Here is a 24897-nt window from a genome sequence, read left to right on the forward strand (position 1 = left end):
GGGCAGATACGTGTTTTACCCTTCAGAGATCTAAGAAAATCACAAACAGTTACTAAAAAAAAAAGCAAAACTAATAATATTTTTCATCAATCCTCAGCTGTAAGTGTCTGATTGTTCTAGATAGAGCGGTGGAGTGTTATTGTGCCTCGTCTCTCTAAACTTTATTTGCAAAGGTGACATTTATTGAAATGTTGTATCACGGACCATTGAGCGTGCCCTGTTTATTCTCTGAAGGGGTCACGGAAAGGCTAGATTGCGATGCCGAAGTCTTAAAGATGGTTAGTGCTGTTTGTTTTATGTAACTAGACAAGTGTGGTGGCTTATTAATGCCGCTCATCATAAATGTAATCTCAGCCTGTTATTGTTCTATCCGTGCTCTCGGAGTGGAATAAGCATCTTCCAAATATTCATGGCTGTTGTTATGTATTATTATTTGTATAATAACTCTGTTAATATTATTCAAATTATTTTTTATTATTTAAATCATTGTTTTAATTCATTTTTAAGTTATTATTACTATAATTTATTGTTATTAATTATCAAAATAATAATAATATTATTATTATTACTATTATTAATTGGAAAATTAAAGATATGGCATCCAGGTCATAGTACCCTATGGATCACAAATGGCACATAGTGATTCACTATTTGGGTCAGCACCGACTGTGAAGACACAAATTGTATTAGGGAAAGTGGGAAATTGACCCATATTCAATATGTTTTGGATAAAAATTAATGACTTAACCCAACATGACGTAACTCTAGGTCACGTTGCTGTTATGTGTGTATGGGAATGGCTTAAGGACTTATTCACCATACAGGGCAGGTGTCTGCTGTATTTTACAGTCACAAACTGCCATGATCGGTGCAGGCATGGTCAGTGCCCCATGATGATAAGTTCAATTTGGCCAAGACTGGAGAGGTGCTGCATTTGGGTTTGACCATTGCAGTTAAGTAGTGGCGGTACATGTGGATCACCATCAACAGGGGGAATTGTGACGTCATTTGGAAGCACCAGTGGTTGGCATAACATCCTTGAGCCCCTCGGAACAACAAACCTCTATTACAAACTTCCGGTGGCTGAATACTCACAAAATTCCATAATAAAGCTCTCAAAGTGGTAGCAAAGAAACAGAGACGTATCTTGAGGGGGTGCAGAGAGTGCAGTCTCAATTGGGCCCAAGAAGCTTAGGGGGCCCATAAGGCATCACTTTCCCATACGAGAAGACAATTACAAAAATCATACATTGTAGTGAGGGTTCTGGAACAGACTTTTCCCTGGGGTCCATCAGCTTCAAGTTACGTTACTGCAAAGAAACATCATCTGCTCGTGCTTAAAATTACCCCATTATGAAAAACACATGAGAAGGAGCGCCAAGTTCTTCATTTGAATGGAGCGGTGGTGCTCATACCTGTTCACCCTTGAAGTGAATTTTTACAGGACCTACAGTATATGACAGTCCCTAAAAAGTGAATGGAATGAGGTTCTCAATGTATATGTTCTCCCTTAAGTCAACCACCTGCAATCAGGAACCTTCCCCATAACCTTAGGTCACTTTGGGTGTTCCCTTCTCAGCATCCTCACCTTGTGGCCGAGGGGAGAACATTTGTAATGAGTTTCTCTTGCATTATGTGTAAAGCTTAGATCTGAATTTGCATTGTGTAATACTTCATTTGCCCAGTGGTGGCGCTATAAGGAGATACAATATTTGCTGTCAAGGAGACAATAGTTTTCTATGTAAAATCTCATGATAACAATAGCAGCCATTGTGCTTCTCATAACAAAGGGACGTCTTATTTATAGAGGGGACACAAGAGCGTCACCTTGTAGCGGTCATTCATGTGTGATTAATAGCTTTATAATGAGCCGCCATTAAACCTCTGTAGTGCGGAGACTTTGCCTTGTGGAATTGTTTCCTTTGCCTGTACAGTATTGTACTGTGAATGTCTAACATTGTAGTCCTTCCGAGAATCCATTATCTATTTGTATAGGTTGGTACAGGCTCGGCACACCCCCCATCGCCCCCTACCCCCCATCCATGTGACCCCATATGTCTCACACTTTCTAAATCTCTCAAATAATGGCCTTCAGATCCATGAGAAAATTGTGAATTGACAATCAATTATAGGATTGTGTTTTGTTTTTTTTCTTATTTAGTAATAATAATTTATTTCCTGTATTTAATGGGAATGTAGCACTGTTTTGGGTATTAAAATCAGGTGGTAAAACATACCTCTGGGGGTTTTGTTGTTTATTTTAGAGTTAATGGCCCACATTTATCAAAATAGTGCAGTCTGTACTATGTGCAGTTTGCCTGTGGAGTATGCAGGGGGCGCCAGATTCATCAAAACTGGGGCACAGATTTCAAGAATCTGGCACCCCCTGCACTGCTCGAGATGTGGGCACCATTTTTTTTGGTGCACATTGTTCATGCTGCAGAATTGTGGTGCACGTGGGTAATAAGTGAGGCAGAAACTCCCTTTAAGCAGTAACGGCCACTTTAGGTGCACATATAGGTGCTGCCACGACGCTTTATAAATACATGTACATGCTCCAAAGATGTTTTTCTTTTCAGTGCAAAGTCAGACAGAACACTGGCGCAAACAATAATAAATGTGGCCAGTTGATTCTATATTCAATGTTTTCCCGTGGTTGTAGTACTAAGCCTTTCCTGAGCTTTTCCTTTGGTCTGTTGCCAGCATTTAGTGATATGCTACACATGAACCCTATGTTCAAAGACAACAATAGACTTGATACATTGGAGATAAAAATAACGGATCCAATATAATATACAAGGTTATCTATATAGAGGTCATTGTACTGGGAGGAGGAGGAGGAGATAAGCTGTGACATCATCTATTGTCAGTAGTGATGTAATGATGGGTCAGTGTTATCTATATAGAGGTCATTGTACTGGGAGGAGGAGGAGGAGATAAGCTGTGACATCATCTATTGTCAGTAGTGATGTAATGATGGGTCAGTGTTATCTATATAGAGGTCATTGTACTGGGAGGAGGAGGAGGAGATAAGCTGTGACATCATCTATTGTTAGTAGTGATGTAATGATAGGTCAGTTTTATCTATATAGAGGTCATTGTACAGGGAGGGGGAGGAGATAAGCTGTGACATCATCTATTGTCAGTAGTGATGTAATGATGGGTCAGTGTTATCTATATAGAGGTCATTGTACAGGGAGGGGGAGGAGATAAGCTGTGACATCATCTATTCTCAGTAGTGATGTAATGATGGGTCAGTGTTATCTATATAGAGGTCATTGTACAGGGAGGAGGAGGAGATAAGCTGTGACATCATCTATTGTCAGTAGTGATGTAATGATGGGTCAGTGTTATCTATATAGAGGTCATTGTACAGGGAGGAGGAGGAGATAAGCTGTGACATCATCTATTGTCAGTAGTAATGTGATTGGTAGTATCTAGAAACATTTTGAAAAAACAAGAGAAAATTCTATTTTTTTCTTCTTTCATTTTAAAATCATAAATTCTCAGATAATCAAGATAAATATATACAAAAAAAAATTGATATAGATTGCGGTTGTCTATTGACCTAATAAATCGTTATGCAAATGTAAAAAAAAATTTAAAATATGATATCACCCAAAAAAAAAAGTAATTAGTCTCTCATCTCTAAGTTGTGTCTGTAGTTATCTATTCCTTGACAAGTATGTTCTATCTTGGCAGGTGATGCCTCCGGTTGGTGTGGAGATCCTGGAGTACCTGCTCATGGCTCTAGGGAAGGTACAGAATTTAGAACAAAAAGTACAATAAGATTCAGCTGTGAGGATGGGTATGTTCTTCATGGGTCAGAAGACAGGACATGTCTGAGTAATGGATCGTGGACGGGAAGACAGCCGGAATGTAAAGGTACAGTACATTTAACTGGTAGATTGGAAAATGTCTTGTTTCTCCAGATACCACATGTATTGTATGTGATCTATCTTTTCTTTCTGGAGATAACTATACATAATACTTACTGTATACAATCTCATATATAGTTCTCCTGCTCCAATGTCTCTTCTGATGGACTGAATAGAAGAAGTTAGACATTCTGTCCTTAATAAACGTTTGTTAAATTTGTTAAAAAGTTAAGGCAGTCATCTAGAATAAGAACAATACATTATTGAAAGATAGAAAAGGATCATAAAATGTAACAAAAAAATATATACCGTATATACTCGAGTATAAGCCGACCCGAGTATAAGCCGAGACCCCTAATTTTACCACCAAAAACTGGGAAAAACTACTGACTCGAGTATAAGCCGAGGGTGGGAAATGCATTGGTCAAACCCCCCCAGTAGTATACAGCCTGCCAGCCCCCAGAAGAATACAGCAGCCCCTAGTAGTATACAGCAGCCCCTAGTAGTATACAGCAGCCCCCAGTAGTATACAGCAGCCCCCAGTAGTATACAGCAAGCCCCTAGTAGTATACAGCAAGCCCCTAGTAGTATACAGCAGCCCCTAGTAGTATACAGCAAGCCCCAAGTAGTATACAGCAGCCCCTAGTAGTATAAAGCAAGCCCCTAGTAGTATACAGCAGCCCCTAGTAGTATACAGCAAGCCCCAAGTAGTATACAGCAGCCCCTAGTAGTATACAGCAAGCCCCTAGTAGTATACAGCAAGCCCCTAGTAGTATACAGCAGCCCCTAGTAGTATACAGCAAGCCCCTAGTAGTATACAGCAGCCCCTAGTAGTATACAGCAAGCCCCAAGTAGTATACAGCAGCCCCTAGTAGTATACAGCAAGCCCCTAGTAGTATACAGCAAGCCCCTAGTAGTATACAGCAGCCCCTAGTAGTATACAGCAAGCCCCAAGTAGTATACAGCAGCCCCTAGTAGTATACAGCAGCCCCTAGAAGTATACAGCAGCCCCCTGTAGTATACAGCAGCCCCCCTGTAGTATACAGCAGCCCCCCTGTAGTATACAGCAAGCCCCCCTGTAGTATACAGCAAGCCCTTAGTAGTATACAACAGCCCCTAGTAGTATACAGCAGCCCCTAGTAGTATACAGCAGCCCCCAGTAGTATACAGCAGCCCCCCAGTAGTATACAGCAGCCCCCCAGCAGTATACAGCAGCCCCCAGTAGTATACAGCCTGCCCCTAGTAGTATACAGCCTGTCCCTAGTAGTATACAGCCTGTCCCTAGTAGTATACAGCCTGCCCCTAGTAGTATACAGCCTGCCCCCACGGCCCTTAAAAAAATAAACTTAAATACTCACCCTCCGATGTCAGCGCGGCTCTCGATGTCGGCGCGACTTACCGATGTCCCCGATGTCAGCGCTTCCCGTCTTCTTTCTTCTCCGCGGCTCCTCTTCACTCTTCTCGCGCCCATGCTTTCTTCTAGCAGGCGCATACTATGACGCGGCCGCTGCTGACGTCATAGTATGCGCGGCCATGAAGAAAACATGGCCGCGTCGATGATAGAAGAAAGAAGAAAGAAGAGGAGCCGCGGAGAAGAAAGAAGACGGGACGCGCTGACATCGGGGACATCGGTAAGTCGCGCCGACATCGGGGAGCCGCGCTGACATCGGAGGGTGAGTATTTAATTTTATTTTTTTAAGTGGGTAATTTTTTTGGGGTAATACACTCGTGTATAAGCCGAGGGGACGTTTTTCAGCACATTTTTTGTGCTGAAAAACTCGGCTTATACACGAGTATATACGGTACTTTGGTTTTGTCCATCTGGACAAGCATGACTCCACCAATAAGAGCAGTAGTCCAATCCTGATAATACATGACTGTCATTGTCTATTGCTGTGTTTTGCTGTAGTGGTCACGTGCTGGCAACGTTACGACACTAATGCAACTTATTTATACCAGCGACAGGAGGTAACAGTCCATGTCTTTAGTTGGAAGTGTATAAATCCAGAATAATCTATTATAGAGTGGAAAAACCTGTACATACTCAGATACTGAGACTTCTCTTGCAGCAAAGGATTTTCATAGTAGAATAGTAAATAAGTCTCATATTAAATTATTCAGTTTTTATCTAGAAGAAGGCAAAAACCCTGCAAGGCATAGTGTGGCTATTGGCTCTAAGCAGGGAAAAATTCCTCCCCGACCCCCAATACAGCGGTCAGAATAATTACCTACATCAACAAAAACTACTTACAAAAAGTTTTATTCTCATACATTGGGATAATGGCATCTCCAGAAAGGCATCCAGGCCCCTCTTGAACAAGTTCGAATTATCAGCCATTACAATTTCTTGTGGCAGAGACTGTCTACGGTGATGGTAGAACCGCCTCTCCACCAGGAGTAGAGGATGCCCCCTGTCTATGGTGATGGTAGAACCGCCTCTCCTCTATGTGTAGAGGATGCCCCCGTCTAAGGTTATGGTAGAACTACCTTTCTTCTAAGTGTAGAGGATGCCCTCTGTCTTTGTAAATGGTAGAACCACCTCTCGTCTAGGTGTAGAGGATGCCCCGTCTATGGTGTTGGTAGAACTGCCTCTCCTGTAGATGAAGAGCATGCCTCCTCTCTATGATAATAGAAAATGCCCCCCTGTCCCAGTCACAAGCCTGCATTAGGTATAACAAGATCTTTGGAGAGTTCCTTGTACTGCCCATTCAGATATTTGTACATTGTAATGAGGTCTCCTTTTAGTCTTCTTTTTTCTAAGCTAAATAACCTCAAGTTTTGTAATCTATGATTCTATTCTAGTTCCCCCCCCCCTAATTCCCCTTCTACTGTTTGCTAAATACCACTACTGAAAAGCTACGAAAACCTGGAGATCTTGTGTGTGACTTCCATATCTTGTAAGACAACAGCAATAGAAATCTGCTCAGTAAACAGTGGAATTAAAAAATATCTGTTAGGAAATCTGAAAATGAGGAAATATCAAGAATTATTACATTGAAATAGTCCAATAGCATCCATTCAAGTCGTTAAACGGTTACATTCGCATCCACATCCAAAGATCAAATGCTCAGGATTTTGTAGATTTAACACAATTTCCCGAACAATGTCTAGAAGAAATATAATGCCTTACATTGTGTGTTCCATCTTTTTTTTCTGATGTCATTTAGGTTTAGTATTCACTTTATCTTTGCGGGTTGAATCTCCTCAACGAGATTTTCATCTCTTTTTAAATAAGGTGGCTTATTTCTCAAATCTACCTTTCACATCCTGCCAGCCAGACACTTCCACTGCTGCTTTTAAGAACATATTGAAAAGGACTGAAAATCTGTTGTAAATCCTTAGAGAACATGGCCAGCCCTGCTCAACCATTCACTTTTATTTCATCTCAACAGTAACCAACATAAAGACAGACATATCATTGTGGTTTATGTTGTATCTCTCCAAGACCAAAGATCTTCTGCTGGAGTCATCATTAATAATTGATGAGATGATTGACTCCCTTCTACATTCTGCACATTTGAAAGTAATATTATAGCACCAGCAACACTAAATATCATTTTCTTGGTTTAGTAGAAACCATTATTTTTTTCTTGACATTTTTAAACCCTGCTCATGTTGGGGGATTGGCCAGTGGAGTAATCATCTATAAAGGCCAGTTGGACTTTAAGTGGACCTCTCTTTGACCTAATACATTCAACACCAATGTATTGTATATTGTTATCCAGAAGCCTTTCTGATCTAAACTAACATGACGATAGAAGACACTGGTGGTTTGTAATTCCAGGCCCTAGACACAATCCAGAACATTTTATATTTCTAAAAATTCAGTTGAATCCGACAGCAGTTAGAACTCACATGATGAGCTAGATGGACCTTACACACTAGAAAGAGATGTCCCCAGAGGTTTAAGTCATGAGGCTGGAAAGACCAGTTGTGTACTTAGTAACCTACTATGTTTTTCCCTAATGTACTTATTGCTGCTGTCAATCTTGTGACCAGTCAAAGAAAATTTTAAGACATTGGCAGATAGTGGCACCTAAACCCAAAACCTAGACTGAACATGTGTAGAAATATAATAATACTATTTAGGACATAGTCATCCAGAACTTGGGCCTCTCTTTATGTAGGTTTAAAAACTGAGTTTATTGAGTGGGAGACCTCTATATACCATAAATACTTTTCTTACACTTCTAATAATATTCATTTTGTCCAAGTGATTTGTACCTGCTGACAGTATGTACCCAACTACAACGTACAAAAACTTGTAAAACTTTTTGTCCTGTTCTGTCCTGGTGGAGGCCACTGGATGACTACTTACAAGCTTAATAGCACCCAAGTATTCTGCCAACAAGAAGTGGCCAAGTGTCCACTGAGTGTTTCTTGATCCAAGACTGGATTAAGGTTGTTGGAGACAGCTGGACGTATGATATAGTGAGGGCCCCCACTTGGCTACTAACCGGCACCAGTACACACATTCGTTTCTGATGTTATTCTAATATTGCAAACATACGTCTAAGACTTTCTGAGATGTAAAGATCTTGTGGCCTCCCAAGTGGTCTACGGTTTTTAGATGATCCCACTTGTAGTGCATAAAAACAGTAATATAAAAAAATGCATTGCATAGAAACTATAACATAACAAATGCCTTACATAGGGCCTTTACCTAAATGAATTTTACTATGTAGATACAGCAGCAGAACCAAGCTTTCTACATAGATATGGTACCAGAACCTAGAATACTACATAGATATCTTACCAAAGCCAAGATTACTTCATAGAAACAGCATTGGAAATAAGATTATTGTATATTTCATCAGAACCAAGATTGGTTCATAGATGCAGGACTAGAACCAAGAGCTATGTGGGTGAATAAAGATATAATACAGTTGTTTGAATGTTGTAGCTGGTGTGCCGGTAGACAGTTGCTAGGACTCTGTGACCACCCTCCACAGTTATTAACCCACTGAGGACTGCAGAGGAGTGGGCTCTGTTTCCAGGCAGATGAGGGAAGGATCAAGTTTCTCCTTTTCACTCATCTCCTCCATGTTATCTTCTGTCTCCCGCCCTAGCTGGATGTAGCTTCGCTGAGCGATGCTGCCTCCTACTGGGCACAATAATTATCACTCCTCCAAAATACAACGGAAATAAGTTTTGGAGCTTTCCAATAGCCTTCAGTGTCTTCCCAGAGTCTCTATACAGCTAGACGGAGCAGACTGTAACCACACGATCTGTTCAGATGGCTGGTATGTCCAAACCTCTAGCTTTGGTAGAGACTATTGGATGCTGTAAAGTGGTGGGGGCCCCTGGACATGTGTCCCAGGTTCCCTCTCTATAATGAGGCACTTCCTCTATCATTTAAAGGTGTTGTCCTGGGGCTTCATAAAGTGATTCATAATTCTTCCTAAAAAGTACCACATGGTTTGTGTCGATGTTACAGATGTTACTGATCCATAGAAATGAATGTTGCACATCCCAAATAGTTGCTCTCCGAGTTCTATGGCTGACAGCCTAACATCAATAGCACCAATTTATGAAAAAAATGTCTGAAAAAAAATTACAGAAAAATCTGTACTCACGAGTGTGAGGAAACATTGCATATTAAACAGCATTTCTAGACCATTTTATTGTTTCATGGTTCACAAATCCTTGAGGCATAATTGAAAGCAAATTAATTTATCTTTTCAGCGCTCGCAGAAAGATCTATCAGTGTTGATTTATAAACTATCATTAATCACATGATAGGTGCCGCCGCCTGAGCTGAAACGATGAGAGGAAATATTTTGGTGAACAAAAGAGGGATTTTGAGATACAGCAATTTTATTTGCCTAAATAATCTGCATTAGACTATGATGTAGATTTAACCCCTTATCACCAACACTAGTTTTCAGCTCAATGACCAGACTCGATTTTTCAAATCTGCCCTGTCTCACGATAATTGGTTATAACTTCGGAACGCTTTAACATATCCTGGTGATTTTGAGAATGTTTTCTCGTGACACATTGTACTTCATGTTAGTTATAAAATTTAAGTGATAAGTTTTGCGTTTCGTTCTGAAAAAAAGTGAAAATTTGGCAAAAGTTTGTAAAAATTCTTCATTTTCCAAGTTTGAAATGTTCTGGTTTCCAGACAGGAAGTAAAACTACCCAAAAAGTTTGATAATTAACATTTACAGAATATCTGCTTTATGTTGGGATGATATTTTATGCGTCCTATCATTTTTCTAGGATGTTATGAGGCGCAGAACTTTAGGTGCGATTTTTCTTATTTTCATGAAAATTGCCATAACTCACATTTTGAGGGACAACACAGCTTTCAAGTGACTTTGAGAGGCCTAAATAATAGTGAAACCCCATAAATTACCCCACTATAGAAAGTTCACCCCCTCAACATATGTAAAACAACTTCTATTAAGTCCATTAACCCTTTAAGTGTTTCACATGGGTTAAAAAATATGGACCTGCGATTTAGAAACTAGAATTTTTTTGGAAATACATTCATTTAGGCCAAAACTGACATTTTCAGAATAAATTAAATGATGAAACGCACTGCAACGCTTGATGCCCAATTCCTCCCGAGTGTACTGATACCCCATATGTGGTGGTAAACTGCTGTACGGGCGCACGGCCGGGCATAGAATGAATGGATGCGCCATTCACAGCAGATTTGTATTGTCACATTGTACGACCTATAAATTTTTATTTTTTTTGGTAATGCGATCATATGAGGGCTTATTTTTTATGGGATGAGATACAATGTATAAATAATTTATTTTGGGAGTCTAAAGCTTATTCATGAGATTTTATTAACTATTTCAAGGGGGACACAAACAAAATCATCAATTTTTATTTTGGATTGTGAGCATTTTTCCCCCCCCGCTCACCGTAACGTAAAAATAATATTTTATCTTTATTCTCTGGTTCACTACGATTGCGGTGATACCTCATTTATATAGTTTTTCTTATTTTGCTCAATTTTCCTGAGCAAAACCAATATTGGAGAAAATCGCATTGTTTTTACTATTGACAACTTTTCAGGGCCATAACTTCTGTGTTTTTCTGTTGTCAGATCTGGTTGAGGGCTTATTTTTTGCGAAAACAGTTGTTCTTTTCAGTCGTATCATATTAGGTACCGTAACTTTTTTTGATCACTTTTTAGAACATTTTTTGTGATGGTGTTTGATGAAAAATTGTATATTATGGGAAGTTTTTCGAGTTTTTTTTTTACTTAGTTCACCGAGCGGGTTCAATATTGATTTAGATTTATTGTACAGATTAATACGGACGCGGTGATACCAAATATGTATGTTTTTGTGTTTTATTTACTGTATATGCATTTTATTTGTTACTGGGGAGATTATGGGACACCGGGGGGTCCGACACGGGGGACACGGGGGACACACTTGCACGCCGCGGTCATGCTTGACCGCGGCGTGCAAGGGGTTAAACACCCGGGATCGGAGTTTTTCCGATCCCGGGTGTTAGTGCCGGGTCTGGGCTGTGATATCACAGCCCGACACCGGCACCAGCGAGACCCGGTGTCCCGAAAACTTCTTCTGATGCGCCGCCGTAGAAAGGCGTCGCATCAGAAGAAGTACCCTTAATGACCGCCGTAAAAACCCGATAGGGCGGTCATTAAGGGGTTAATGTATGGTTCTTTGTCAACCCAACATTGTTTACCTTTCATTAAACCTTTAAAGGGAACGTGTCAGCACAATAAATCTTACTCAAACCCCATCTCTATGTAATGCCGACATCACAGCCTAATTACACCTCAAATATTTCCAACCTATGTCTTCGCTGGCCCTGCCCAACATTAGTTGACCCTACACGGTGGTTGCAAGAACAAGAACATATGTATTTCCCTGCTCAGTGCTAAATACACCATAGAGTAAGACGGGCAGCATTCTGGTAAGGACAATAAGAGTGATCAGTCAAAAGAAGGAGGTGTGGTTCACTGGTATTCAAGGAAGTAACTTGACTCTTCTCTTCAGAAGTTGACTCTTCTCTTCTCATTTGTATATCATAAAAATGGCTGTAATTAAGGTGCAGTGCCTCAGTGACAGATAATTTTAGATGATATGGGGAAGACTTTTAAACCATACCCCTGTTGTGAGGCGTACAATTCTGGTAATAGGATGCACCTAAATTTTCCTTCAAGGCATTTTATTGTTCGTCCAAAAATGGCATTTCCACATTTTTGTGGTTTTGTCCAATAAGCTGTGTACAATATTTTATTTTTTTTATTATAGTCAACTCATATGTTTTTATTAATTGTTTTTAAGAGTAAAGTCAGATAGAGAGCACCAATTTTGGATGTGTTTAGATTCCTTTATGGCTTGAAATTCCTAGTTTAGATTGTTGCAGATGTGGTTATTTTGAATCTTAAGGGTTTTTTTTTTTTTTTTGCACATGGACTTTGGAATAGGATTTGTTTTATTTTTCTTTAATATGTTAAACAATTTTAAAACCTTTTTGATTTATTGGTCATAATAGTGAGCACAGGCTGAAATGAAAATGACCATTCATATTTAAGCGTGTCATACAACGTTATAGGTGGTCCCCTTCTTAAAAAACACCCGACTTACAGACGACCCCTAGTTACAAATGAACCTCTGGATATTGTTAAATTACTGTACTTTATCCTTAGGCTACAATAAACAGCTATGACAGTTATAAAAGGTGTCTGCATATAAGCTTTATTATTAATCTTGGTTCTTATGACAACCCAACATTTTTCAAATCCAATAGTCACAGAGACAAAAAAAATTCTGGCAGGGGTTATGATAAAATATACAGTTCCGACTTGCATACAATTCAACTTAAGAACAAACCTACAGAACCGATCTTGTACGTAACCCGGGGACTGTCTGTATTGCAATATTTAATGCCTATCAGTACAAGACCTCATTTACATGCTGTTGGGAATGTATATACGGCTGCAAGCTGAAGGCCATATACATGTCCCAATCCACGGCTGTAGACATAGACACACATGTGGCACCTTACTGCACTGTACATGGGGAAAAGATAGAACATGTTCTATCTTTCACTGTTCTTACAGCCTGGAATCCCTATGAAGCGGGGAGGGTGACCAGAGCTCACCCCTCCTCCTCTTCAGCATTTTGGCCGTATATTCGCCCGGCTCAGTCGAGAATACAGTAGTGTGAGTACAGCCTAAGACTAACAGATATAATTGCAGACCCAGTTTTTCTTCCTTCTAAAATGGACGGACCCAGACCTGGATCAATACAAGATGTAATATAGTAGATCATGGGTATACATTGCTTTCATGTCTTTTTACATATACTTTTAAAAATTTAGGATGGTTCTCAATTGTGGAAGATTTATAGAAGCCTTAGGTAACTGGAAAACTTAAGAAAATAAAGAGTTCACACAAATTTTCTTTTGTCTATGTCCACATGCATCGTAGAAAAGAAGCTACGATACCATCTGGAATGTACTGGGTTCCATTGTGGTCTCCATGGATCGAGGTGGAACTACCAATAGAGGCATATTTAATTACATTTTTCCCGATGTCTACTAAATTAGTAATGTATGGGTCCAAGACCACTATAACTTTAGAACAGATTGACTTGTAGAGTTCTTGTTTACAAACTTTAACAATGGCTAAAAAAAATATCGAGGTTTTGGCAAAGTTTAATACTATATATCAAAGTCTTGATCACATTTCTACTGTAACATAAATAAGCTACAAAGACCTCATGGATAATTGTCCTTTAATTTCACATTCATGGCAGTGGTGACAAAGTGCTCAGATTTATTGAGGTGTGAAATAGTATGTGAATCATAACTCATGTAATGGACGTGCCCTTCATCTCACTGTAAACAGTAATTGCATGTTTTAACTTCACATGATGATAGCAGATGCGTGCAGGAGATGCCATTTATTCCAATTGGTCTTATGGAAAACGTCTATTTTTGAAAAGGTGATGATTTATTGTAACTTCACTCATCTACTTTCCCGGAGCAGGGAAACCTATTATAAAGATCCAATTATGGAGATATTTCATACCTGCTTCGAAGGAAATGCAAACTTACTACATTTAGCAACCACCTAAAAGAAGAAAATTGGTCTCTCCGGTATCACACCTTTATTAATATTTAGTGCGTAACTGAAGAGTTGAGTTAACTAAACCTTTTCCAGTGTGGGTTAGGGTCAAATTAGACAAAAAATTTGGTCCTACACACAAAATTTTGCCTGTTCACTCTGGTTGAGCGCATGACCTCAGGCAGCGGAATAGCCACTAATGCCTTGTAAATTGCTCTCCTAACCACTTCAATGTCAGTTAAGGGTGATATCAGTGCAGCAGTAAAAAGCAAGGTGACCTAAGAGTGAAATACATGGCTAATAATTATCTCAGACAGTGTTATCTAGGGCTATTGTTGAAGTTTCAGCTATTTTTGGACCAAGCTACTTGTGCAATTTAAGACACTCTTTTAAAGATATCACTTATCTCTACTGACCAAACATTACCATCCTCCCGGTAATTTGTAGGTAGCTATCAATTCTCTCTATAGGTCGTCTCTAGTAAGGAACATGATCATCCTGGTCTACACACGGTGAGACATGTTTAATCACTCCAATATACTATGATGAAAATCTGCATTAACTGAGGAAAACCACCGTATTTGAATACCCCAGGAACTGGCTCTTAAGATCTTAATGGCAAATACAGCCCTGGCTAAGAGACTGTAGGTAGTCTTTAACATGTTCCTGCTCATGTTTTCCTCAGTACAAGCTGCACTCAGATAGCTTAGCTTTTCATTGTAAATAACACTTCAAACTCGACCTCAAGTTTTATCTTTCCATGTCCATCTATGGACATTTTACCTTTTTGGAGCCCCATCAATACACATTTTTACCTTCTTGGAGCCCACTTTATTGAAAGCTTGTGAAGGTGTTGTTGCAACACAAAACCACCTCTCTTCAGGAAAGACACTACCATCATTATTGAATCCTAAGCTGTTTTTATCCTTTGAAGAGCTTTAGCAACAGAGAATGATGGAACTCCTTAAAAATAATGATATGACATAAGATATTTCAGTTACAATAAGTCATCTGTCCTCAGCCTTCTACACGATTGCCAAGAATTGGACAAGTACAGTCAAAAACAGATCTATAATTTCATAGCACCTAACCACTATCTCAGTAAATTTTACCATGCCCACCAAATTAAAGCACAACATTGTCCAATGAAATGCAAGCAGTTGAAAATGTATACAAAATGTATACAGTCTATAAATCAAATGGTGGTTATCCTTATAGAGGGGTCTCCTACCTATTCCATGTTTAGAGTGCAAACCCAAACTTGCAGGTTTTTGCTTAGAACTCCATCATGTTCCTCTGACAATTCTTCTTGGGATATCTATCCTAGTCTCAAATTTTTATATGTCTCACTTATCATCAGTGGTTAATATATGGAAAAGCTTGGTGGTTGGCAATTGCCAATCACGTAATTGCCTATCAATTAATGATAGGAGAAAAGAGAGGATGAAAATGGCTGGAGATTCAAGTGAAGCATATCGGCCTTTAGTTTGCAGTTTTAATGGAGGAGACTTCCGCCATAGGTAAAGATGTTGAAGGCACATCACAAAATTCTTGTTTATGTCTTTGAAGAATGCCGCTGGGTAAGTAGCGCATTGTCCCATAGGCACATTCACCTTGGTATAATTGTGATTATGCATGCGGTAAATTGAGACAATTGAAGTGCTGCATCCAAGTAAACTTATCTATATTCACACAACGTGTTTTGTCTCAGAACCTGACCCTTCCTCAGGTGTATACATTGTATATATGAAAACATACATTTCCATCAGGATTGGATTAGTAGGGTGCTAAGGTCACCTTAAAGAGTTCTTGAATTGACAACAGAGTTGTAAGGCTCCATTATCTATGGAGTCTATGTTTCTACTGCCAAAAATGTACCCAAAGATTTAGAAAAAAGTTTATAATAGATGTTTGTTAATTAATAGATATTTTTGGAAATATGGATAGATAGGGAAAAAGGGTGCAGGCCCTAAACTCACCCAAAATCCTTGTTACCTACCTAACAAGCCTCACAAACCTTATTGGTTAGGGACTTCTGTTCGACATCCTCTACACTGACTGAGCGCACAGGAAAGTTGACCAGAAACAGAGAGAGAAACAATAGATAATAGACAGACAATCAAAGTCAACCAGAACTAGGTCAAATCCAAGATGGAGGTGAAGCACAGAATCGAATCGCAAGAGAATGGTCAAAATAACGTAGCAGAGGTCAGATACACGGTATAGCCAAGCAATATAAAATAGAAATTGGACAAAAGTGTCAGGAGGCTAATACAACCAGCAAAGTGTAATGTCACTGGATATATATAAAGGAGTTTTTGGACATCGCCCCAGCAGCTGACTAATTGGAAGTCCATTATTCAAGCCACAAGTAATTCCTGTTGATTTTGACTTGTCAAATAAGGTAACCTTCTTGAGATTGTGATACTTTTCACTAACTGAGCCACAAGTGAAACACAACTGAACTCTAAATGAAAACAGCCAACCCAGGCAAGGAAAGACTCTGCAAGGCAATTGTCAATCAAGGCTTCCAGAAAACAGGACTGGGTGCGGCTAAGATTCAGAGCACTGCAGCGAGAATAAGCTGTTCTAATATCTTCCCAAGACACTGATCAATGGTGTCATTGACTCTTGCTCAATGGTCTACAATAGGGACTTGGCAGTAAGGAATAATGCATATATTAGTTTTTACACATCCATGTTGCATTCACAATTTATTGCAAAGGCTCAGAAATGTTACATCCAATTTTTTTATTGATCTAGTTATACATGGTCAAATTCTTCAGTGAAACATAGGAAACAATAGGATATGTCGGAACAGAAACATGGAACAGTGAACTAGACCTGAAGTAACCCAATGGGTGCCCATATGAAGGTCATACCTGTACCTTCTGTTTACATGGATGGGTGCAGAATATCTGGGGCACAGCTAAAACTTTGAATATCAAGCATATGTCAATTTGTGTTACTATTCCCATTTTTTTCCTCTACTTGCATCATTTGGGCAATTTTATACCTTGATTTTATTGAATTTTAGTCAACACATTAAATATTGTATCTCTCCGATTACCTTCACTTCAAACAAATTATCTGGGAGTAGAAAGCTCCAGCTTCCTCTATCATTTTTTTCTTCCATTTTTATTCAAATAATGTATTTTAACAATTAAGTCCTGGATCATTAGGTTTCTAGGAACTGCTCAGAGTAAATGTGCTGAGCTGTCAGGAAAAAATCGGAAACATTTCAGTCTTCGCGCTCCCCATCCATTTTGCAGTCTAAATCTGTCCCTTCTTTTTTTGTGTAATTGAGCTTGGAAAAAAATCATAATAGGAGGAAAATGTATTATAGATACCTATTCATACGTTGCACTGGTAGGTTTTATAATACTACCTAAAGGCCTCTAACGATCACATAACATAAATGAGGTTGGCATAAAAATGTAAAAAATGTTCATTTAATTCACATTGGGGTAGATTTACTTACCCGGTCCGTTCGCGATCCAGCGGCGCGTTCTCTGCGCTGGATTCGGGTCCGGCCGGGATTCATCAAGGTAGTTCCTCCGCCTTCCACCAGGTGGCGCTGCTGCGCTGAACAGCATCTGAACGCGCTGGAGTTCACCGGCTCGGGCTGAGTGAAGGTAAGCGCGTCCCAAGCGACACATTTCTTTTTTTAAATGCAGCGGTTTTTCCGAATCCGTCGGGTTTTCGCTCGGCCACGCCCCCCGATTTCCGTTGCGTGCATGCCGGCGCCGATGCGCCACAATCCGATCGCGTGCGCCAAAATTCCGGGGCAATTCAGGGGAAGTCGGCGCAAATCGGAAATATTCGGGTAACACGTCGGGAAAACGCGAATCGGGCCCTTAGTAAATGACCCCATTATGTTTTTCACAAAAATTCCTAATCAATAGCGGATATATTTATATAATACATGGGGATTCCCCATAGGGCAACACAAAACGGTATGTTGGAATGAAAAGCACTAGTCCCCCGAAACAGTGTACCTTAAAATACCCTTATAGTCATAAACATTTATAATTTACGACCTCTTACCATAAATCCATAAGCTCATGAGGCTATGAGGCCTGAAGTGTCAGTGGGCCCTGGCATATGGGGTATTGGGTGTGAACATGCTGTTTGTCTGCATATGATATTGCATGTATGTGTGTATTTGCTGAATGTGTGTATATGGATGTGTATATGTTGCATGGGTGTATATGGTGTGTATATGCTATATGTGTGTATAGGTATATAAATGTGTGTATTAATGTGTGTGATGTATGTGATTGTAAATCATGTGTGTGTGTACAGACTATTCTTCATTGTGAAATTGCAAATGGCTCATTAAATCAGTTATGGTTCCTAATAAAATATATTTATTTTTCTAAGGGGCAGAGGAGCCCCATTCAGAACTCTGCTATGGAACCCTGGCACTCTTTGTTACGCCCCTGACTATATTCCAATAAAATCAGTCACTAGGGGTACCATCTAAAATGACTATGAATTCACAAACTCCTACCAATGGGCATGGTAAAACAGGTAACGGGGAAACACTGATCACCACGTCAACGTGTTTTGCACTCTTAAGCTTTGTCATACAGTATTTTAAAAAATTTTTTCCGGTAGCTATATTTATTTATTTTTCTTTCTGTATTTCCCTATAGCCGTTCAATGCGGGAATCCGGGAACCACGGCAAACGGGAGAGTGTTTCGCGTTGATGGAACGACTTTCTCCAGCTCAGTTATTTATTCATGTGTGGATGGCTATATACTTTCTGGATCAAGCGTCAGGCAGTGCACGGCCAATGGCACATGGTCAGCAGCATTGCCCAACTGTACAAGTAAGTCTGTTGTCAGAAAAATTTTAGAGAATTTTGGCTATTTACTTTTTATATCTTTCTTATTACATAATAATTTTGTAATATTGTGGCAGTCTGGTGAATTTAATCTACAGTTTAGTATTTTTGGATGGAAGCTATCTGCAGAATAAATGAGAGCAAAACATTAGAAACTGGTCAAATTTGGAGACATTTAAAGGACATGTGCCAGAGGGGGCACACACCAGTATTTCAGTGTGCTTGATGTACAATCCTCCATCCTGGTGGTAGATGTAAATATGCAAATGAGCCTGAGGGGCTCCAGGCTTCATTAACACCTATGGAGCCTGGAGCCCCTCAGGCTTGTTTGCATAATTTTAAAAGCCTTTAAAAAAAAACAGGGCATAAGAAGCTAAAAGAAGAGGGGATACTGCCAGAGGGGGCACACATCAGTATGTCAGTGTGCTTGGTTTATAATCCTTCATCCTAGTGGTAGATATTCTTTAAGACAATTACTGCTGAGACTGCATTTTTGCACTATACTTTTGCATTTTTTCCATAATAGACCATTTCTGGATTATATAGACCATGCATACAATATAATCGTTCCTTAGAGTGTTATTTGACACTTGAGGCTTTATATCATTGCTTTTTTGGAGTAGATGGGGCACATTTACTTACACGGTCCTGTCGGGATCCCCTGGTGCGTTGTCCGATGAGGATTCGGGTCTGCTGCGATTCACTAAGGTCATGCACCCGAGTTCCTGCATCCGTCGCTACTGCGCCAAGGTCCACCTTCACCTTCTTCTTCCTGGTGCATGTGAGTGCTGATCTTGCGACACATTTCCTTTTTTAAATTCTGTGGTTTGTCCAAATCCGTCGGGATGTCCAACGGCCACACCCGCCAATTTCTATTGCATGCAAGACGGCGCCGATGCGCCACAATCCCATCGCGTGCGCCATAAACCCGGGCAATTCAGCACAAAAAGGAAATATTTGGGAAACGCGGCGAAAGTGCGGCGTTTGGACCCTTAGTAAATGAGCCCCCAAATGTTTTTTTCCCCAAATTAAGGATTTTCATCAACCTCACCCTCCACTGGAATTATTTCTTTCCAGAAAACTGGGCCTGCAGTCTGTCAAAGCAGTTCACCTAAATCATGACTAGGCTTGTGCCATGTAATAAATTAGGCACATGCTGCACCAGGGCAAGGAAGTGTCAAGATCCTCATGAAAATGCCAGTCTTCCCCCACTGTGCTTCTTTGTTAAAAAAAATTGACCTGCAACCTTTCTCAGTTAACTGAACAGCCACCCTATGTTCAGTTCAGCTAAGTCAGGGTGGTAAATATGAACCCATTTTTCTATCCCTCGATCACTTCAATAGGAGGTGGATTAGTCCATTTTTGATGAGTTCCTGACAGTGGTGCCTGTGGGTAGCGGATTTAAAATAAATAAATATATTTCAACTGTAGATGCTACTTTATGTGAGAATTATAATCATACATTACACCTTTACCTTACAGTCATTAGCTGTGGTGATCCAGGAGTCCCAGCCAATGGTATTAGATATGGAGAAGATTACATTGTTGGACAGAATGTTACATATATTTGTCAACCTGGATACACGATGGATCCCAAGAGCTCATTCACACGCACATGCACAAGTAATGGGACTTGGAGTGGAGTGATCCCTGTTTGTAAAGGTAAGATGTCAGCAATAAAATATATTCTTCATCTTCTGGTTTTGTTTGGCTTTTTCTTTTGCTTCCTTTCCTATGTTCATTCTGCTCTTTGTATGCCCAGTGCAATTTGTACAGGTGCAATGTAGAGAATTTACTCTGTTGGGGAGAGCTAAGAGGACCTGCTAAGTAGTTGGAGCAATCTTCACAATTCCAACACCTAGTTCTTATAATTATTACTAGTGATGAGCGGGCTCATTAGGATTTTGGGTTGCCGAAACTGAATTTTAAAAAACTACCTGTGTTCGGGTACTGAACCCAGACCCCAACCAGTAGCACCCGTGAGGGTGTTTAAATACCTCTGACCATTTTGGGGAGGGTTGTCACTTCCATTTTAGAAAAGGTCACGTGTGGTGCAGAAGTTTGGTGCTGGGTTCGTGGTACCAGAACCCTCAAAGTTTGGTATGAACCCAAACTTTGCGGTTTGGGTCCGCTCAACACCAATTTTCTCCTTTGTAGCACCATAAGCTGCAACTTCAGCCAAAGCTCCCATTGCAAGAAAATATTAGCCACAGTTGTAGTTACAGGTTTTGTCTGCTAAAGGAACACAGAACCAAAAGTATTTGGCTCCATGGGCTGTTTCTACTTGATGATTGGTCTGGAGGTTTTGTGTCAGTTCCCCACTTAACAACCGGGGATAGATCTTCAGTTTTCGTCCAACTATGGCTACAGCAGAGCAGAAATCAATTGGCTCGTTGCTTTGCCATTCAGGCAGAACTGAACAATAAGTGGGCCCAACATTAAACATAAAAATAGCATATCCACCTTTTGGCATATTCTATCACTATAATATTCTACCTTATACAAAGGCAGAAAAAAATAACATTAATACATAAAGTGTATTTTAAATGTATATGTGGATACATCTTATTTGTCGAAAATTGATATCTTATGTTTTGTCTTTGTCCTCTTGCAGCTGTTGCTTGCCCCTATCCGCCTCAGGTTTCTAATGGAAAGCTTGAGGGAACAAATTTTGATTGGGGTTTCAGTATTAGCTACGCTTGCCTTCCGGGTTATGAACTGTCCTTCCCCGCTGTACTGACCTGCGTCGGCAATGGCACCTGGAGTGGAGAAGTTCCGCAGTGTTTACGTGAGTAATATCCTGAATTATTTCTCTTTGTCTTTTTCTCTATACATTTTCTCTGCATTTGATGTGTTATCTTCTCTAGAACATAAAGAGCACTTAAGGTCTTCCGACTACCGCAACATTGCCTTACAATAACATCTAATTTTCAGCAATATTTTTTATACAAATAATCAGAATAAACTGATATCTAAAACAAAAACATATTGGAAAACAAACTTGTATCTAGATAATTCCGTTTTCGGCAGTGAAAAAGAGTAAAGGCTGGGAATTAGCTGGGAAAGGGAGTCTTATGGTGCTCTAGGTGCCATAGGAGGGAGCCAACAAGAAATTTTCGGCACTACAAGCGTGTAGTGTTTTAGATTGGGTAGGACTAAGCTAAAGCTTTTCCTCAGGCAGAGGAAAGACTAACCATGGGTCTGGTGATAGGAAATTCTTTTATCCATAGGAAGCAAACAGAAATAATTCACTGCCAACCGCTGATTAACTGTGGCAACATGGGTTTTCTTTTTTCAAAGCCTAATTATATTATATATTTGGTCAATAGATTATAATGATATCTAGAAACTATAATTAGTCATTTACATATAATTTAGTTGGGGTAACTGCATGTATACATTTTATTTTGTGTTTTATTATTTTGAAAATATTGAATTGGTGATTGTTGGGGGGGCATCTAACTCCTGGGGCCCCGACTGATAGGGTATCACTTTTCGCAAATGAATGAATGGTTCTACAGGTTAAGCAATAATTGTGCTTTTTTCAGTCTTAATGGGGCTATGGAGCTACTAGATCCATTTCCAGTAAATGGAGTATCAGTGCAAAGCAACAGAAACCCTAATTTTGTGATCAGTGGGGATCATGTAGTATTGAATCTTGAGCCAATTGACTTAATAACATCTTCAAGATGGTGCTGCCTAGCAGAGATGATGGCATCTATGGAGCTTAAAAAACTAAAAAAAAACCTGCTGCACCCCAAAGGCAGGGCATGAGGTCTGTTGCCCCCCTGCCATATCTTTAAAGCAAACCTGTTATCAGGATCACACATTTTCACCTAATGACAGGTTAATACAAATTCCCAGAGTTCTTTTATAATTAACATTAATTATTTCACTCATTTTTAAAAGTTTAATAACATCTATCTAGCTCCCTGCCAGTAAACTACATTGAGTCCGGGATTCCTCATCATTATCTGCTCACTGCTCTAACAACTCTACTTCCTGCTCCCTCCTTCCCCTCCCTTCATACAGACGTGAACCGACAGAGATTTGGTTACATCACAGGATCAGCTCATGTTCGAATGTAGGAGGGGGGAGGAGGGGGGAGGAAGTAGACATTTTAGAGCAGCGTGAAGATAATGATGATGACTTTGTGACTCAATTTAGTTTACTAGCAGGGAGCCAAGTCTATTTTCTTTCTACTATTAAAGGTTAATGGAACTGGTAATTCTATTAAGTATTAAACAGGCTATAGAAACTAGATATTAGGTGAAAATATGTGATCCTGATGACAATTTCCCTTTAAATAGTATAGAATCCATGTTTTGGTCCCTGAAATATAGAATAGGCACAATATTATAATGTAGCGAGTTAGCAATCTCCAAGCTGTTGCTAGGGAATATTGTAATTACTCACACCATTAAGGTTTCCATAGAAAGTAGCAGCGATGGAATGCAAGGCTTCTATATTGTCTCTTGTAGTCACATATCATTAGTCCAAAAAGAAGCCTTCACATCTGAGATGTCACCTCCTGCTTTTCCTATTGATCTGATTCCAAACTGTTCCCTTCTATTTAGTGAGTAATTTATGCATCTAACCCCAAATTGCCTCGTCTAACTTCCCGATTATTTCCTGGTAACTAAAGCTCGGCTGAAAAATTAAAGTGACTTTGTACTGGGAAATTTCTGAAACATAAAAAGTGCATTTTTATTGTATATTTCTTGATGTTTAGCATTTGATTTTTTTAGAGTTTTTCTGCAATGTGCTTCTTACGAGATTGCCTGCAGCATGGCCGGGAGCGCAACGTCTACAGACCTTGAAAACAATAACACGAGGAGGAAGTGTCTTCTTATAGGGGGTTGTGGAGGGTCAAAAAAACCAAAGTTTTGTTCCTCCTTTAGACACAGCACGAGCTACAGTATGTCTATGGGCTAATGACTACGTTATTGATTGAAAAGCAGGTATATAATACTTAAAGGGACTTGAAAACTGACTGGGGAGGTGTAAAATATAAAATAGAAGACATGTGAGTCTTGGATATTCCATCCCAGTAACACCGCCCCAATTCCTCCTGCTTCTTGTCCTGGCAAGGGTTAAAAGTGATGAGGCTCCTATTACTAGGAGAAAATCACTGGCATCAGCAGTGACGTGTAGGAGGTGATGTCACTGCCGCTGAGTCATAATAAGTCATCCAGAAAAACCCCTTTGCAAAAGAAAAATTATTTAAAAGGACCTATTTCCCACACACCTCCTATGTAAACCTTTGTTTCTATGGTTACAGACTACAAATAAACGTGCACGTAGTCAGATGCAGAAATCTATCTATTTGGTTCATATCTACAGTTTCTATCTAGATCTAATGTATCTAATTAGATTTTTCTTTCTTTTTTTGTCCGTAGTATCTATGTCATTTTGTTAATTTATCCCATTTTCATGTTATCTATCTTAAATCTTTTTATTCATGGTATATCAGAAACAAAAACTAGCAGCACTCTAGCTTGAGAAAGGCTCCAAGTCAAGTGGGTCGAAACGTTGCTGTGGAGACTATTGTAATAAAAGTTTTTTAAGCTTTTTTCATTGCTTATTTTGGAATGCTGCTACTTTTTGTTTTCGATAAACATTGGATGGACTGTGTCTAGGCTATCAATTTTTGATACCAGTCGCTATTTTTCTACATTATTCTATTTATGTATAGTAGATATCTATATAATTCTATACAAGTCTAAACATATATTTATATACATTGTCAGTAGAGATGAGTGAGCACTAAAATGCTCGGGTGCTCGTTATTCGAGACGAACTTTTCCAGATGCTCGAGTGCTCGTCTCGAATAACGAGCCCCATTGAAGTCAATGGGAGACCCGAGCATTTTTTTAATAAAACTGAACAGTGCAAAAAAAAAAATCCAGATGTTTGCAGATGTTTTACTTGTAAGAACACATTGAAATAACACTATTCTTCACTTTGCAGGTGTTTGCGCGTGTCTACCGCTAAGTTAGGAGATGTGCACGAACATCTGGAATGTGAAGAATAGTGTTCTTTCAATGTGTTCTGCACTTAAATGCTCCTGTGTTCACTGTTTTTAATGTTTTAATTCTAT

At 39.5% G+C, this 24897-nt stretch overlaps 1 protein-coding gene across 6 annotated transcripts in view; it reads left to right on the forward strand.

Moving 5' to 3' along the window:
* CSMD3 (CUB and Sushi multiple domains 3) overlaps window positions 1-24897 on the forward strand; it is an 804446-nt gene that overhangs the window by 733652 nt on the left and 45897 nt on the right. For all 6 annotated transcript variants that reach the window (XM_072151297.1, XM_072151299.1, XM_072151298.1 and 3 more), the window contains 4 exons: window positions 3703-3885; window positions 18606-18782; window positions 20280-20459; window positions 21412-21585. In XM_072151297.1, coding sequence (XP_072007398.1) covers window positions 3703-3885; window positions 18606-18782; window positions 20280-20459; window positions 21412-21585 — 714 coding nt within the window. The remainder of the gene's footprint in view (window positions 1-3702; window positions 3886-18605; window positions 18783-20279; window positions 20460-21411; window positions 21586-24897) is intronic.

Source organism: Engystomops pustulosus, chromosome 5 (assembly GCF_040894005.1).
Source record: "Engystomops pustulosus chromosome 5, aEngPut4.maternal, whole genome shotgun sequence".
Classification (NCBI taxonomy): Eukaryota; Metazoa; Chordata; class Amphibia; order Anura; family Leptodactylidae; genus Engystomops; species Engystomops pustulosus.